This window comes from Lontra canadensis, unplaced genomic scaffold (genome assembly GCF_010015895.1).
Source record: "Lontra canadensis isolate GAN:19392208 unplaced genomic scaffold, GSC_riverotter_1.0 scaffold19, whole genome shotgun sequence".
Taxonomy (NCBI): domain Eukaryota; kingdom Metazoa; phylum Chordata; class Mammalia; order Carnivora; family Mustelidae; genus Lontra; species Lontra canadensis.
Window position 1 is genome coordinate 10,604,606 of NW_022631013.1, and position 17,507 is coordinate 10,622,112.

The 17,507-nt window shown below is 48.7% G+C and overlaps 1 protein-coding gene across 2 annotated transcripts; it reads right to left on the bottom strand.

Annotated features, from left to right (window-relative positions):
* Positions 1-15,498: 15,498 nt before the first annotated feature.
* CCL19 (C-C motif chemokine ligand 19) lies at positions 15,499-17,290 on the bottom strand. Of its 2 annotated transcripts, none has more exons than XM_032860444.1 (4): positions 17,027-17,290; positions 16,170-16,296; positions 15,861-15,954; positions 15,499-15,767 (listed from the first exon to the last, which is right to left on the bottom strand). In XM_032860444.1, the coding sequence occupies exons 1-4, from the start codon at positions 17,085-17,087 to the stop codon at positions 15,750-15,752; spliced, it is 300 nt and encodes a 99-aa protein (XP_032716335.1). In that variant the 5' UTR covers positions 17,088-17,290; the 3' UTR covers positions 15,499-15,749. The 2 variants fall into 2 exon arrangements, with proteins under 2 accessions (XP_032716335.1, XP_032716334.1); XM_032860443.1 differs by having other exon boundaries at positions 15,499-15,770; positions 17,027-17,289.
* Positions 17,291-17,507: the final 217 nt, after the last annotated feature.

The window sequence follows — 17,507 nt, forward strand, 5'->3', positions numbered from 1 at the left end:
GCTTTGCCCTGTGTGTAACTTCATTTGGCTCTTCCTGGTTTACATTCTTTACAAAAAACTGTAAATATAGCCCTCCCGACTCTCACGAGTCATTCTAGTGAAATATTGAAGCTGAGGGATCATGGGATCTCCCTGGGCTTATAGCCAGTTGGTCAGAAATGCACGTCACCTGGGAACCCCACAAGTAGGAGCAGACGTGTTGGGGACCGTGCCCTTAAGCTTGTGGAGTACGATGCAGAGTGGTTAGTGTGTGAACTGAGTTGGAGTACGTGAGTTGGTAGAATACCTTTCCACTGAATATATTTTTTTAAGATTTTATTTATTTGACAGAGATAGAGCCAGAGAGCACATGATGGTTGTGGGGTGGGGGGGAATGGGAGAGGGAGAAGCAGACTCCCCGCTGAGCAGGGAGCCTGATGCAGGACTCGATCCCAAGACGCTGGAATCGTGACCTGAGCCAAAGGCTGTTGCCCAGCCGACTGAGCCACCCAGGGTCCACTGAATATTTTACCCACTGTATATCTAGAAGAACCTTCTATTCCTTTCATGACTCCTCAGTAGCCTCCCCACACCCATTTCCCGTTCTTTATCTTTTACCTCTGAGAATCTTAGTAAATCAGCAGTTTGTACAAGGCAAGGTATGTGTGGGGGGGCTATTGGCACTGTCACCCTTAGGGGAATCTTTACAGTGTCCTCTCCTGGAGGAATTTGAACAATCAGTCTCAAGGCTCCAGATTAGAGGTCGGAGTAAGGAGTATCTCCCTTTCCCAGGCTTCTCAACTTACCTCTTCTTTGTGGTTCTAAGACACTTGGGAATGGGGGGCACTTAGGTGGCTCAGTCAGTTAAGCATCTGCTTTGGCTCAGGTCACAGTCCCAGAGTCCTGGGATCAAGTCCTGAGTCAGGCTTCCTACTCAGGCTGGGAGACTGCTTCTCCCTCTGCCTGTTGCTCCCCCTGCTTGTGCTTGCACTCTCTCTCTGTGTGTTTCAAATAAATAAATAAAATCTAAAAAAAGAAAAAAGAAAAAAAAAAGATACTGGGGGATGGGAGGAGTGGGGAAATTGGGAGCCAGCTGGTTCCCCAGATTTCCTAGAACAATGACAAAGTAGCAAGATGAAACTAGAGAAGGTGAGGCACCTGGGTGGTTCAGTTAAGTGTGTGCCTTCAGCTCAGGTCATGATCCTGGGATCGTGGAATGGAGCTCTGGATGGGTGGGGCTCCCTGCTCAGTGGGTGGTCTGCCTCTGCCTCTGCTGCTATGCCAACCCCTACCCCCCTGCCCATGTGCACGTGCATGCTCTCTCTCACTCAAATAATATAAAATCTTTAAAAAGCAAAAAAAAAAACATGGAGAAGTTCCCTTCTCAGGTTCACAAGTCTCCCTAGGCCCATCACAGTGTCTATGCATCTGTCATTTGAGACCTGGTCTTCCCTCAGACAAGTTTTGCTAAAGGGAAAGTTTTCTGGAAGCAGATCCAATTCCTGTACCTCACATCTGAGGACTCTAGGGCTTCACCCTCCTGACCCAGCCAGCACTGACCCTTTGCCCTGTTGACCCATTTTCCTATGCCCCGAGCTGAGTCAGAGGAATAGCTTGAGGGGAATCTGGCCTAGAATGCCCCTTCTACTGTGCTTTCCCTATCGTGGGAATGAAGAGAGAATTTCTGAGAGAGGCTGGTCAGCTTACAGAGACAAGGAAACTAGGTAGGAGGAAGAGGAGCAAGTGCTTTCCTTACCTGATAAGAGGATCAAGAGACAGACCAGAGGAGGAGACCTCCCCTAATAGACGAATTGTGGAGCGCTCCTCTGTTTCCTTTTCCAGCCCTAGAGCATGATGTGACAAACTTAACTGCAGACCCAAATTTTTCTACCTTCTCTATCACCCATCCACGGGTCCATGTCCACCCTTCTTTGTCTGTCTATTCTTCCTTCTTCCATCTTTCATATATCTTTTCATATCTTCATTTCCATTTGTACATGCATATGTTCAACCATTTTAATCCAGTCATCATCTATTAATGTATTTGTTTATCCACCTATTAGTTACGTTAATAATTCATATTTGTTGGTACTTGAGTGCCAGGCACCATGCTAAATTCTTTAAATTCATTGTCTCATGGCAAATCTATGAAGTAGAGTGCTGTGGGCTATGCTTTTGTTCATGCAGAAACTTATTTTTTAAGATTTTATTTATGTATTTGAGAGAGGGAGAGAATGAAAGAGCATGAGAGGGGAGAAGGTCAGAGGGAGAAGCAGACTCTCCACTGAGCAGGGAGCCCAATGCAGGACTCCATCCTGGGACTCTGGGATCATGACCTGAGCCAAAGGCAGATGATTAACCGACTGAGACACCTAAGTGCCCCTATTTTTTAAATATTTTATTCTTAAGTAATCTCTACACCCAACATGGGGCTTAAACTCACAACTCTGAGATCAAAAGTCATATGCTGTACCCACTGTACTAGCCAGGTACCCCAGACAACCTCTGTTTTAGATGGCTCACTGTAAAATGTAGACTTGAGGGGATGCCTGGGTGGCTCAGTAGGTTAAGCGGCTTCCTTCGGCTCAGGTCATGATCTCAGGGTCCTGGGATCGAGTCCCAAATCGGGCTCCTTTCTCCGCAGGGAGCCTGATTCTCCCTCTGCCTCTACCTGCCACTCTGCCTGCTTGTACTCTCTCTATCTCTCTGACAAATAAATAAAATCTTTAAAATGTAGACTTGAGGCTTGTAGGGTCCATGTTTCTTGCTGTTAGAACAGTACCTATCTACAAGAGGAATGAACCCTCCTAAAAAGAATTAGAAGTTAAGAGGAGTTAAAATCATTTGGACCCCTAGGGCAGAAGTAGACTAAAATGTATTTTAAAAAAGGGTTTTTTTGAGAGAGAGAGAGAGCGCACGCACGCGAGTGAGCATGAGTTGGGGGAATGGGCAGAGGGAGCAGGAAAGAGAGAATCCTAAGCAGGCTCCATACCCAGCTGTAGAGTCCAATGTGGGGCTCAATCTCACGACCCTGATATCCTGAGCTGAACCAAAATCAATAGGCAGATGCTTACCTGACTGAGCCACACAGGTGCCCCCCAAATCTATTTTTAATGCTCCTAGTTCTGTGATAAAACAATTTTAACTTTTTGTTTAAGCACTTTAAGTTGGATTTTTGTCATTTGCCATGGGAGGAGCTCTGAATAATGATTACTATTATTCCCATTTTACAGATGAGGAACCTAAGACACAGAAAATTTTCCAAGGTTTTCCAGCATATAAATGGCAGAACATTGGTATTTAGAATGCAAACTCTGGTATATTACCTATAGTATCCATCCACCTGTGCAATCATCCGTGCTCTATCCCTTTCATTTATTTACTTGACTAACCCTTCAGGGCTAAGACTCTGAAGACAATAAGCTTGTCTCACTTGCTGACTCCAGTTCTGAGGTGGAGTTTGGATCAGGGGCTGGCAAACTTTCTGTAAAGGGCCAGACAGTATATATTTAAGATTTTGCTGGTTAAACTGTCTCTGTAGTGACTCCTCAGCTTTGCTGTTATAGCCCCAAAGCAACCACAGACAATATATAAATGAACAGGTATGGCAGCATTTCCATAAAGCTTTGTTTACAAAACAGGTGGCAGGCTGGATCTCTCCCACGGGCCATAGTTTGCCAATCCTTAGTCTGGATCAATATTTTTGGGAACATGATTTGGAAGTGGGAGCATGTATGCCTTGCATTTGTCATTACCAATGAAGGAAAACAACAGGATTTTAATATTGAAACTCGTGTTTGAATCTGGCTTTATGACCTTGGACAAATGAGGGGAGAGATGACCATTTTCTTACCTGTAAAACAGAACTAATGTATATTCTATGAGGTAGTTCATGTGCCTGACTCACGGTGGGAAATCAGTGAAGGTCAGGTCCATCGCTGTTCTCATCTATCACCTACCACGTATCGCCAGTATCAAGAGACTTCTCCATATGGTACCTGGATACAGTGAGGACAGCTCAACCCCGCCGGCTGAGTTCAGGAGTACAGCTTCTAAGAACGAGATTTTGTACAAGTTATATAGATTAAGCTCTTGCAAACCCCAAATTTCTTTTTTTTTCCAAATTTCTTTTTAATAGCTCTACCCCATCTCTTATCTGTGCTGTTCCAAACGGAAAACCCCTCTAGTACCCAGCAAAACAGAAAACTGGCTCTCTAGTCAATAAGCCCTATTAGACCTAGAAGAGGTTCAGCCTCCTTTTACATCACTCAGAATATTACCCTGTTCCCCTGGTGGCTTTTCAACCCATTTCTTCCAAACAAATACTCCTCTTTAGGAGAAAAGAGTACATCCATGTGTGTTTGTGTGTCTGTGTGTCTATGACACGTGCATGAATCATGTGTGTCTGATATGCCCTTGTGTCCGTCCATATTGTGATTTTAAGATTAAATGTCTACGGTGTGTCCTTTGATGTATATGAGTGATGGACTGTGTATGCGTACGTGGGTAGGACATATGTGAGTGGGTAAGGGTGTCGGCACTTGTTTGTGTGTGTGTGTGTGTGTGTGTGTGTGTGTGTGTGTATTCTGGTTGCTGTTCAGTCCATCCCTTTGTGATTCCCAACCTCACAGCGCCTGCAGGCAGCTCCTATTGCATACAGAAAGGGGATAGGAGGCTTCCGGCTTGGGCTCTCAATCTCACGGGGCCTGTAGAGGGCGTCCAGGGTATGCAGAAAATGAGAATGTGTGGCTCCTAGTTTGCGGAGTGGGGGCTTTGGCCTGAGGAGGCTGGGCTGTCTTGTTCCAGAAAGGAGCTGGAAATGAACAAGAAACCAAATGACTCAGCCCCCGAAAGTCCCTGATCGTGGGAAGGGGTCTGCTTCACATCCCATCCTTTTCTAAACCTTCTTCCATATTCAGAGGCTCCTGGCCCAGCCAGAGGGGCAGAGCTTGGCCCTTTGGTCTCAGGGTGTGGGTAGAACATTGCACAGGACTTCCAGAGATGACAGGACATCAGGATGGGGAGAAGTCTTGAGCAATAGTACGCCCCCCTTTCCTGCTTTCTGCCCCCTGGAGCTTGAAATAACATCAGTGCCAGGATTTTCTAACATCCCCTCTCCTTCATTTCCTGCAATTCGGGCTACTCCAGGCCCCAAGGTTCCTTGCTGGGAGAAGTGCAGGAAACAAGGGTCCTTGAACCCAAAATAGAAAGTGATATACGTAGCTGGAGATGAAGAATCTGTAAGGGCCTATTTAGCCAGAGCGATGCCATCCGGTTAAACAGTGATTTTGTTGTTTATGCAGTAAAACTTAATCTGACCCTGCCCCCAATCAGGAACTTACTTAAAAGCAAGTCCCGGAATCCAGTCCCAGGTAACAAAGCCCAAATACAAGGGTTGGTCAGGCCAGGTGGAGGTATTCAATCAGTGGGGGCGCATACTGTCTCCCTAGCTACCAAGGAGTATGGGCCCCGCCTTTTTGGGCACCTTTTGGGTGCCAATTCTGACCAAGGTGATAGGCTAGTTCAAATATCTACTATAGGGTAAATTGTAATTCAATTGGTCACTTGTGTGTGACCTGGCATGACTGTGCAGCTTTCCCTGTGTTACAATCTCATTGGCCACCTGTGCATGGCCAGGCGCAACCACATGGCCTTTGCCCTTAAAAACTAGTCTGTAAGTCAGGGAGAGGGTGCCTCTTTGTAAGAGATGGCCCTGGCTGGTCAGTTTGATTCTCGATGCTTGGCGCTAAATAAAGCTTTGCTTGACCTTCACTTTGTATCAGTCTCGCTCCTTTAATCACGGACCCATTATTGGGGGACCTTTCAAGCCCTTGAAGGTCAGAGAGGAGGCTACATGAGGAAGGACCTCTGCAGAGCCTCGAGGATGGGTGAGGCAGGAGGGAGGCCATTCCAAGTAGAATGAACAGTAAGCACAGAGGCTCAGAGGAGGGAGAGGGGTTTGGGATTAATCCCAGTGTGGGCAAGGAAGGGGAAGGACAAGTGGTGAGAGTCTCTATGTGTGTGGGTAATACCTGGGGTACTTGGGGCACTTCCTCTTGGTGATGCCATGCCTAGTGGTCAAAGTTAATGGATGACCCTTGTGACCTTAATCAGGCAGGACCACTAGGGTCTAGTATCCCTTGGGTGTGAAGGTTTGAGTCTCTTTGCAGTCACAGAATGTCAGCTGGCTGAAGTGCCAGTTGGAGGTAGAGGGAATGAGTCACAAGGGAAGTGTGGTGAACATAATTCTAAAATTCCTGCCCTCTGGTGTGTATGCCTATATCTTCTTGATCTGCGATCACCTTGACCTCTTGACCTGTAAATATGAAGGAATATCCTTCATGGGATTAGGTTATGATAAATGACAAAATGGAGGGATTTTGCAGATGTGATTAAAGTCTTTGATCAGTTGACTTTGAGTTAATCAAAAGAGAGGTTACCTTGGATGGGCCTGACCTAATCAGGTGGGTCCTTTAAAAAAGTGTCTAGAGATTAGAAATAAGCAGTAGCCTTAAATTTTTTTTTAAGATTTTATTTATTTATTTGACAGACAGAAATCACAAGCAGGCAGAGAGGCAGACAGAGGAGGTGGGGGAAGAAGGCTCCCTGCTGAGCAGAGAGCCCCATGTGGGGCTCGATCCCACGACCCTGAGATCATGACCTGAGCTGAAGGCAGAGGCTTAACCCACTTAGCCACCCAGGCGCCCCTAAAAATTTTTTTTAAAGGGGGTGCCTTGGGGCACCTGAGTGGCTAGTTGGTTAAGCACCTGACTCTTGATTTTGGCTCAGGTCATGATTTCAGTGTTGTGAGATTGAGCCCTGCAGCCAGACTCCATGCTGGGTGTGAAGCCTTCTTAGGATTCTCCCTCTGCACACACACCCCTGCCCCCCGCTTCCCGACTCATGTGTTCAATCTCTCTCTGTCTCTCTCTTAAAAAAGGGGAACGTGTCTGGCTGACTTATTTGGTAGAGCATGTGACCCTTGATCTTGGGGTCACGAGTTCAAGCCCCATGTGTGGCATAGGGTTTACTTAGAAAAAAGAAAGAAAGGAAGAAAAAAAGAGAAATAAGCAGCAGCAGATGCTGTCATGTTGGTTGTGAAGAAGCAAACTGCCATGTTGTAGAGGGGCCATGTGGCGGGCAGCTACAGGAACTCAGGACCTCAGTCCTACAAGCACAGCTGCCAATACCCCATGAGTTTGAAAGACGAATCTGAATCTGAAATGCAATTGCAGCCGGGACTGAGTCTAAGTTCAGTATGGTGAGACCCCGAGCAGAGAGGACCCAGTCAGCATGTCCCTGGACTCTTGACCCATAGAAACTGTGAAATAGTAAATCTGGATTTTTGAAGCTGCTAAGTTTGTGGTGATTTGTTACATAGCAATAGAAAATGAGTATGAGAAGGAAGAAGACAATAAATGTTAGTTAAGCCCCAGGGGTAGTTTCATAACAACAGACTATAGCTTTTTTTTTTTTCTTTTCTTTTTTAAAAGATTATTTATTTATTTATTTGACAGCGATCACAAGTAGGCAGAGAGGCAAGCAGAGAGAGAGGAGGAAGCAGGCTTCCTGATGCGCAGCGGGCCCGATGCCGGGCTCGATTCCAGGACCCTGGGATCGTGACCTGAGCCAAAGGCAGAGGCTCTAACCCACTGAGACACCCAAGTGCCCCCAGACTATAGCTTTTAACCATATTTTCCTCCTGGCTTTGAAATGCCCTTCTTTCTTTAACTGACTCCCCTTTTCTTTCATCCTCCTTTATTCCATTCTTTTTTTTTTAAGATTTTATTTATTTATTTGAAAAAAAAAAAGAGAGCATGATGGTGAGACCAGAGGGAGAGGGAGAAACAGACTCCCTGCCAAGCAGGAGTTGAGGAGAGGGCTGGCGCTTGGTCCCAGCACCCCGGGATCATGACCTGAGCCAGAAGCAGATGCTTAACCAGCTGAATCACCCAGGTGCCCCTATTCCATTCTTGAAGATAGATTTTTGTGGGGATATTATTACTACTCACCAAGACATTGATTTACTTCTCCTCCCGGCTGTTGTTTCCTTCAAGTAAAGTATGACTGGAGGCACCTGGGTGGCTTAGTCAGTTAAGCGTCTGCCTTCAGTTCAGGTCATGATCCCAGGGTCCTGGGATCCAGCCCTACATCAGGCTCCCTGCTCAGTGGGGAGTCTGCTTGTCCCTCTCTGCCTGCCCCGCCCCCTGCTCATGCTCTCTCACTCATGATCTCTCTCTCTCTCTCTCAAATAAATAAATAAAATATTTTTTAAAAAAGTTAAGTGTGGTTGGCACACTTTGGCCAATGAAATGTGTATAGAAATGGCATGCGTCATTTGGGGATAGAAGTGTTTAAACAAGAGATGCCCATCTTTCCTGGCTTCAGTGATGTTGGAAATAAGTGTCGAGATGAAGGAGCATGCCAGAAGATCAAGGCAGCCTAGAATGTTGAGCCACCACATGGAAAACAGCTGTACTAAAGACCCGCCTAGACCCAAAGCAGGCTTGGAAGGCATGGGGATAGAGTTTTGTTGTGTTAAGGCACTCAGTTTTGGTGTCATCTGTTATTGCAACATAACCTAGCCTATCCTGACCAATCAAGTGTGTCGTTGGTGGTTACCAGGCATTGTACAACAGATATGGGATTATAACAAACTACAATAAAAACGGATGTCACCCTGAGATCTTGGATTTAGAATTGGATTTTGCTATGGGCCGAATTGTTTCTGTGTGACCTTATCTGGAGATAAGATCTTTAGGAAGTAATTTAAAGTAAATGAGGTCATAAAGGTAGGGCCCTAAGCTGCTAGGACTGTGGCCTTATAAGAAAAGAAAGAGAGGTGTGCCTGGGTGGTTCAGTGGGTTAAGGTCTCTGCTTTCGGCTCAGGTCAGGATCCTGGGGTCCTGGGATCAAGCCCCACATCAAGCCCCACATCGGGCTCTCTGCTCGGCAGGGAGCCTGCTTCCTCCTCTCTGTCTGCCTGCCTCTCTGCCTACTTGTGATCTCTCTGTTAAATAAATAAATAAAATGTTTAAAAAAAAAAAAAGAAAAGAGAGAGATCTTTTTCTCTCTGTTGTGGGACAGAGTAAGAAGGCGGCCATCTGCAAGACAGGTAGGGAGCTCTCACCAGAAACTGACCATGCTGGCACCTTGATCTTGAACTTGTAATCTGCAGAACTGTGAGAAAATAAATGTCTGTTGTTTAAGCCACCCAGACTATGGTATTTCATTTTGGCAGCCCAAGCTGACTAAGACAGATGTGGTAATTGCTAAAACTCTGAAGTCTCTCTTTGAGGAGTGAAGTTTTTTGGTTGTATAAGCAAAAGTGATTACTATATTAGGTGGTACCCTTAAATTTTTAAGAGGCTTAGGGTTTGAGACAAAGCCTGTATTTTGATGTTGGCTAACCAGAGGGTAAGTTATAGAGGTATTTATTATTGTTTTCACTGCCCACATCCTTAACCCCTTTCGATATTTGAGGAATTTCCTATTATATTAGTCTTAGTTCCCAATAGTTATCTTCCATCATAAAATACCCCAAGGTCACATACTAATTCCTGCCCCCCTTTGCTGTTTGACCTTGGACGTATGACTTGGACTTAGCCTGTCAGAAGCACCTTCCAAGGATTGTGAGTAGGAAGTTAGCAGTGATGCAAAGTAGCAGGATTAGTAGAGAGTCTATTTTGATGGTGACAGCAGTGGTGGCAGAAGTGATGTGTGTTTTCCAGGAGCACGGGAGCTGTGATCCCAGAGGTAGAATCTGGTGAGCTGATCACCTGACATTTTCAGGGTTTGGAGCAACGGTACAAACGAAGGGCAGCATACGATGGATCTAAATATTTAAAAGTTACGGGGTGCCTGGGTGGCTCAGCCAGTTAGATGGTTAAATATCTGCCTTTGGCTCAGCTCATGATCTTGGGGTTTCGGGATCGAGCCTGGGGTTGGGCTCCCTCCTTGGCAGGGATTCACTTCTCCCTCTGTCTGTAACCCTTCCCCCGACTTGTGCTCTCTGTCTCTCTCTCAAATAAATAAATAAAATCTTACAGACTGAGCCACCCAGAAGTCCCAGTAAATAAAATCTTAAAAAAAATTATTTAGAAGCTATAAATTGAGCTAACATGTTGTCAGATAAAAATGTCTCTCTCTTACTGCCTTGAAAAATATGCCTTTAGAGCAATTCAAAAGCGAGGTTCAAATTTAGAATTCTTGGACTCCTCAGAGTTCTATGATGGAATGAGGTGGTAAGAGGAGAGCCAAGCTCTCACGCTCTACTTGTCCCCTTCTCTTTCACCAGCTCCTCTTCTAGCCTCCTCGGTTTCGTCATGAACCATGAAAGGCCTCATGTGCCTGGTGTAGACACTCTTGCCCCATATATACATTTCCCTGGAAATATCTACCTCTTGGCAACCCTCTGGATGCTGGGAGTGGCACAGTCCATTCTAGGAAGGATGACTCTCAGGAAGAGGCCTGCATGGACTCTGAAAGCTGTTTGGGGCCACTTAGGCAGGGAGTTCTCTAGTGCTCAGTTCCTGAAATGTGCTCTAGAAGGAGAAGACAAGCTCCAGGTGGATATGTCCCCTTAGCCCTGTGTACTCTTTGCTCTGTGCCCAGACATATGACTGGCAAAGAGCCGGAGCAGAGCCCTCTGAAACGGGGGATACAAGGAAGGGGCTCCAGCTGTCTGGACATGAGGGTGGTGTTGGCATTTGGCATCCCTTCTAGGGATGCTGTCTGAAGGGCTGTCTGGCTTGGCCTGGCTCTACTACAAGATTCGCAAGCTGTTCCAGCTGCTCAGGTTCTCTTGCTCTTCCATTCTCTCCAATTTCTCAGGGTCTTTTCAACAAATTACTTTTCTGCTTAAATCAGTTAACAAGGGGCGCTTGGGTGGCTCAGTCAGTTAAGAGTCTGCCTTTGGCTCAGGTTATGATCCCAGGGTTGTGGGATCGAGTCCCACATTGGGCTCCCTGCCCCGTGGGGAGCCTGCTTCTCCCTCTTCCTCTGCCTACTGCTCTGCCTGCTTGTATTCTCTCTGTCAAATAAATAAATAAAATAGTAAAACAAATAAAAAAAATTAGCTAATGAGGTTTAGTAGCTTGCAACTAAGAATCCTTGTTAATACATTTGTCTATTCACTTTTTTGTGTGTGGGGGCAGGTAGTATAACCTTCATTAGAGGCTTTCATTCAGCTTCATGAAGCCCGAGACCATATCTGTCTTGTTCATGATGGTATCACGAGCTCTGAGAACAGTGCCTGGTGGGAATAAATGTTCTGGGTTCCAGTGAGGTGGCATCCCTTTGGACACAAGGATTTGCCAGGGTTAGGACCCTAGATCATGGCAGCCCTGAGACTACTGGGGGCCCTACACTAACAGATACTCTGACACCTAGGGCTGCCGTGCCGAGGTGCCGAGGGGCGCCATTTACATGGACTACAGGGAACATGGTGTCCTCGGAGTTATACAATGTTGATGTCTTGCCCGGAAGGCATGGTGTTCCTGATGGTCTTTCCATGTGGCCCACTCTCAGGGGTCACTGAGGAAGTCCTCTGACCAGAGAAGTGCCGGCTTGTTCTTACAGAGGGGTTCTTGAGGAAATTCCCCACTTGGGAGTCCTGCTCCTTTGTGAGACTGTTATTTCCAAGATTTTTCTGGCTGTTTCTGAGTTTCCCGGAGGCCAGAAAAGGGGAGCCTGGGGGTGGGGGCTTACCGAGAAATCGAACATGAGATGATGAAAACATGATCAAAACCGTATGGGGCTGGCTCTTACCAAACAGTTACCCATGCAACAGAGACAGCCCCAGCTCTTAAGAACTGGATGTGCTCCAGGTAGGAGTTGGGCGGGGCATCGTGGGAAAGGGCCATTTTCAGTTACATTTTTTGTTAATTAAATGAGTTCTGGGGCTTGTTCTGGGTCAGCCCCTGAACAGAGCAATGTTGGCAATGGAGACGAATAGGTCCAATCCCGTTCTCTGGGAAGCCTATCCACAGACAGGGCAAGGAGCTTTTTGTCTACCATGTAGATGGGAGCTGGGAGTTCTCTGAGAAGGAATGTCAGGTCCCTTTAGGGAGCTGTTGGCTGCTGGGGTCTTGGGCTTTCAGGGTAGGGAGTTTTCCCTCTGCTGTTGGCCTTAAACTGGTAGTAGGAGCCATGAGCCCTAGACAGGAAGGTGTCTACTCAGAGGCAGGCAGCAAGGCCCCTATATTCTGGTGGGGGAGCTAGTCCATACTGTCCCTCGGAGACACAGACCTCAGCTTTGTCAGGCGGGCAGGAGGTTTCTGGCCTGCCAGAACTCAGGATAGCGACGTAACACTTATCATTAAATCATAGTAAAACAGGGAGCAGGTGTGCTTAGATGAATTCACAGTGCTGAGAATGTTTGGGTGGTCGAGACAAGTCACAGGTGGCTGGGCTAATCCCTCATGTATCTGGCAGGGAGATAAGAGGCTAGGACTCAGTGCCCAGGAGAGGTTGGTGGCTGGGGATGGGGAAGCATGGGCTGGGGAAGAGTTAGGGAGGGCTGCATGCCCGCTCTCTTTGGTACTCTGGTGTCTACGCCCTTAGACTCTCTTGAAATTCTTTATTCCTCAGGCCTCCAGGGTCTGGCCAGAGACTGTTCAATTCAAGCCCCTTCACTAGCTCCTGAATTCTTTTCTCTCTTGCTGAGTCTCAGCTCTTTCTTTGTTCCCAGAGGGTGGCCTCTGGGGCCCCGAGAAGTAGGGACATTTCTGAATGTGCATGACTTTGAGGGAGCCTGTGTGAATGCTGGGGGTTTAGCCTGAGACCCAAAGATTCATGAGTCAAATCTTTGGAGAAATTAAGCACCTCTCCCCATACACCTGACTGATGGGGAACTGAGGTTTTAGAGATGGGAGGTAAGGAAGAGACTTGACTGGAGTGGCACAAGGAAGCACTGAAGCAGGACTGTAGGCTGGGCACTGAGCTCAGGACTTGTTCGTGTCCCTCCCCTCAGTGGTAGTGGGAGGGAGGGAGTGTCCAGGACCTCCGTCATAGCAGCATCTTCCTCAGGTCTCCTGCCCCCACTTCCTCTACTCTATCTGGGATTTTCCCCCAAGAGTCCAAAGGGGAGGCTTTATGTCTTCCTCTGTGGCAGGCTGACTTCCGCTTTTCTTTCCTGGGAACTGAGAAGGATTTGAAGCAATGTGCTCCCCTCACACCTGTGTTTGTCCTTTGCTTGCTGGAGTACAGGGCACGGGGTCCAGAAGGTGTCTGTATGTAGCTGGGACCCCTGGAGCTCCATGGTTGACTGCCCTCAGGGATGGATCAATGCATGAATGAGTACATGGGTAGAGGAGGGGATGGATGGACGGCAGCCTAATGGGTACAGAGATGGTTCAATGGATGGACTCATGGGGGCATGAGTTGGACAGCTAATTTCCTCCCGGCAGCAAAACCACACTTCCCAGCTACAGCAGTTGTTCTTGCAAACTATCCCCATCCCACCTGTAAGGGCCTATTTGGCCAGAGGGATTCCATCTTGGGTTAAACAGTGATTTTGTTGTTTATGCAGTAAAACTTAAACTGATCCTGCCCCCCCCACCCCCAGGGACTTACTTAAAAGCAAGCCCAGGAAACCAGTCCCAGATAACAAAGCCCAAATACAAGGGTGGGTCAGGCCAGGTGGAGGTATCCAGTCAGTGTGGGCGCATACTGTCTCCCTAGCTACCAAGGAGTGTGGGTCCCGCCTTTTGGGTGCCAATTCTGACCAAGGTGATAGGCTAGTTCAAATATCTACTATAGGGTAAATTGTAATTCAATTGGCCACCTGTGTGTGACCTAGGATGACTATGCAGCTTTCTCTGTGTGTTACAATCTCATTGGCCACCTATGCGTGGCCAGGCCCAACCACATGGCCTTTGCCCTTAAAACCTAGTCTGTAAAGCAGAGAAGGGTCAACCTCTCTGTAAGAGGCACAGCCCCGGCCGGTCGGTTCGATTCTTGATGCTTGGCGCAGAATAAAGCTTTGCTTGACCTTCGCTTTATATCAGTCTCGATCCTTTAATCACGGACCCATTAATGGGGGACCTTTCGCCACCCACTCCTGTGACTCTAAGAGATGGGATATCTGAGGTCTTGAATACCTTCCTTTTGGGAGTAGAGGGGGGGAAAGAGGCCACTGTGTACTCAGCTCAGTGAGGAGGGGCTGGCACACCCCCCTCACCACTGCTCCCCTTCCTAGGCTGCCCAGGTCTGGTTTTGTTACCAGATGAGGTATGTCTACTTTAAGGATGACCCCCTTCCCAGGAAACAATGCCCAGTCTGCTGTCATAGCTGTCATCCAACCCCAGTGCCACAGCCTGACTGCCCTCAGTGGGACAGGCCCTTAGAGGCCCAAGTTGGAGAGCAGCAGCTTCCCCAGGGACTTCCTGGGCATGAGGAGGTCACTCCTTCCAGAGCAGCCCTGCAGTATGCTCCAAGAATCACAGTGCTTTCATGTCCCCAAGAGGAGACTCCTTCTCTGTAACTCCCTGGTCTTAGTGTTGCCTCCGTCTTGGAGGTTGCGGGGTGGTGGGGAAGTTCCTCCTTGCTCAATCTCCCTGGCTTCCTGGCTGCTCCTTCTTCCACCCTCTAAGCCCTCTTCCACTCTGACTTCTGGCTCCCAGGTTTCTCTGTCAGTATCCCTCAGAAATGTGACCCCAGGATTGCTCAGACGGGGCTAGACCTGGCCCAGCCTGAGGAGAGAGGAAGGCTATCCTGAAGGTCAGATTCTGTGTGGACAGATGGGCCCACAAGGCTGGCTGTTGAGCTTTTCCTCACATATGTATTCATTTTCTAGATAATATTTATTGAGTGACTACCTTTTGCCAGGCAGTGACACCACCACCAGGGAGACAGTGGAAACCAAAAGAGACATGAGATTTCTTGAGGAAGGCTGACAAACTATCAGTTAGAAAGAACTCAATGTGATGGTGCTGCAAGGGGAGGGGGCAAGGGCCCTAGGAGCTTGGGAGGAAGGGGGGCTACTTAATCTAGCCTGGAGTCAGGGGAAGCTTCCTGGATTAAGAGTCATTAAGCGCTAGAAGGGAAGGCAGGTGAGCTGCTGAGAAAGAAGAGTGTTCCAGACAGAGGGAAAGGCGGGGGTGTGGGGGGATATGGATTGGGACTCTCCCCTCCACCCCACACCCCCAAGCATAGCTGGGCCTCTTCTTGCCCTTGGCCAGGAAAGCTGGTTCTTGACATTTCCCCTCCCCCTGGTGACACCTGATCCCTGAGACACCTGGATACTTTGTTTTGGAGAAGACTGGGAGGCATAAAAGAGTTGGCTCAATCAGAGAAAAGACACAGGTTTGGTGCTGCTGAACTGTGGAGAGTAAGAGGACCGTGAGGAGACCAGGTGGGGCTCTGATCGTGGGAACTCATCCCCAGAATGCTGGGTGTGAAGTAGGGGTCCATGAGGAGGTTGCTCAGGTTGCAGAGGGAAAGTGAGATCCTGCCATTGCATCTCCCCCTTTCCCATTCTGGTCCTCTCAGACAGACAACAAACAGCAGACAGACAGGTCCATGGGTACCAGCTGGGCTTTATTGGAAGCATTGTGGTCTGGGTGTGGAGGAGAAGCTGCGCTCCTGCCGCACTCACCCTTGCTCACACTCACACTCCCATTGACACTCCAGGTCCTGAACCTGCTGGGTCAGGTCTGGTGCAGAGCTGCTGGAAGCCTGGTCCTCCCTTCTGATCCTTGGTTCCTCAGGACTGCAGTGAATCACATTCCTTCACTCAGACACAAGGCTCTCTCTGGGGCTGTCAGGGGCTAACTGCTGTGGCGCTTGTTCTAGGGAAGGAAGGAAAGGCAGAGTCATGAGCTGGGGTTTTGGGCAGGGGCTCTGAGGAAAGAGTCAGGGCTGGGGAGGGCTGGGCTTGCCTTTGCAGAGTTCTTCTGCAGTCTCCGGATGATGCGGTCCACCCAGGGCTGGTCTGGGGGTGCACAGAGCTGGTGACCCCTCAGTGTGGTGAACCTGGAGTCATAGGTCAGAGGTCAGAGAGGCTGGAGCCCAGGAACACATCTTCCTGGCAGGCCCTGGCAGAGGCTGGGGACCACATATGGGAACCTGTTTCAGGGGCTTCCTTGAAGAGGTTGGGCTTGGCAAGGAGAAGACAGATAATAAGGTGGGGGCATCACCAGTGGCTGATGGGGGGGATGAGGCTAGATGAGCTCCTCCCTACAACTCACACAACAGCAGGCACTCTGCAGCCATCCTTGATGAGGAGGTAGCGAAAGGCTCTGATGATATTCCCTGGGATGGGGCGCTGAGTTACAGACAGGCAGCAATCTTCCGCATCGTTGGCACCACCCAGAGCTGGGGTGAGAAGAGGGGAGTGTCAGGATACAGGGACCCTGAGGAGGGGAGGCCAGGGCCCTACAGGGATTAAGGACACACACGTGCATGTGCGTGCGCATGCGTGTGTGTGTGTGTGGGGGGGGTGTGTCGTGGAGGGGGGCAGTTAAATCTGTTATTTAGCTGGTATATACCCATATGGCCCAAATTGTTTCTAAAAATACTGGAGTACTTCTGAGCTATTTGGTAAACCACCACTGCCCTGAGCCCCACAAATGCCTTCCCGCTGCCCTGATCATTCCAAGCTCTCTCCCAGGGTCTCTCAACTGCCACATAAATGCAGAGTTGATGCTGCTCACAGCATGGGGCTGGGGGGTGAGGGGCAGGGGTAGTAGGAGACTGAGATTAGAGGACTTATGAATTGTAAAATATTTGGACTATTAGCCCTGTCTCAGCATCTCCCATCCTCCCCAAATGCGTACTGTTCTCTCCTGTCTGGGAAACGGAGGCAGCAGGAAACAGGCTGCAGAGGGAGGGGTAGCCACAGACCCCCGGGATTCAGACACCAAGAGACAGACATTGGCATTCAGGGTCTCAGGTATACCCACACTCACAGGTACACACACAGGGCTCAGGGCACCCCCAGGTTGACCCAAACGTGCAGACCTAACTCAGTGTCCCTCATGGCCAGCACCCTGAGATTTAGACGCCCCCTCCCCTATGCCCACCACAAGCCTTCCCTCAGCCTTACCAGGGGAGGTGCAGAGAGCCAGCAGGCTGAGGGTCAGTAGTGTTCCTGCTCGGAATGCCATGGAGGGCGGACAGAGGCAGAGCGACAGTGAGCTGAGCGTGAGCGTGGGTGAATCCCTGGGGGTGTGCTGGAGTCTTGCGAGGCTGACACTTGGCTGCAGTGGGAAGGAGCTGTGGGAAGCGCCCAGGCGTCCTTGTGGGGTGTGAGGGGCTCTGGGAATGTGTGTGAACGCCTGTGTGAGGCTGCAACTGCCTCTTATTTATGGCTCAGAGCTTTCACTTTCCCCGCTCAGAAATTCCCCTCCACATCCATTCCATGGATTCCCCTCCCCCCATTTTCTGAAGGAAACTGCCCCTACCCCCCTCCTTCCTGCCTCAATAGTTTACTGCTTTTCTGCTTTTTTTGGCTTCATCTCTGAGAATCTAAGCAGTTGGCAATCTAGCCAAGAGAAGGGACCTTGTCCCCTCAGCCAGAGATAGGG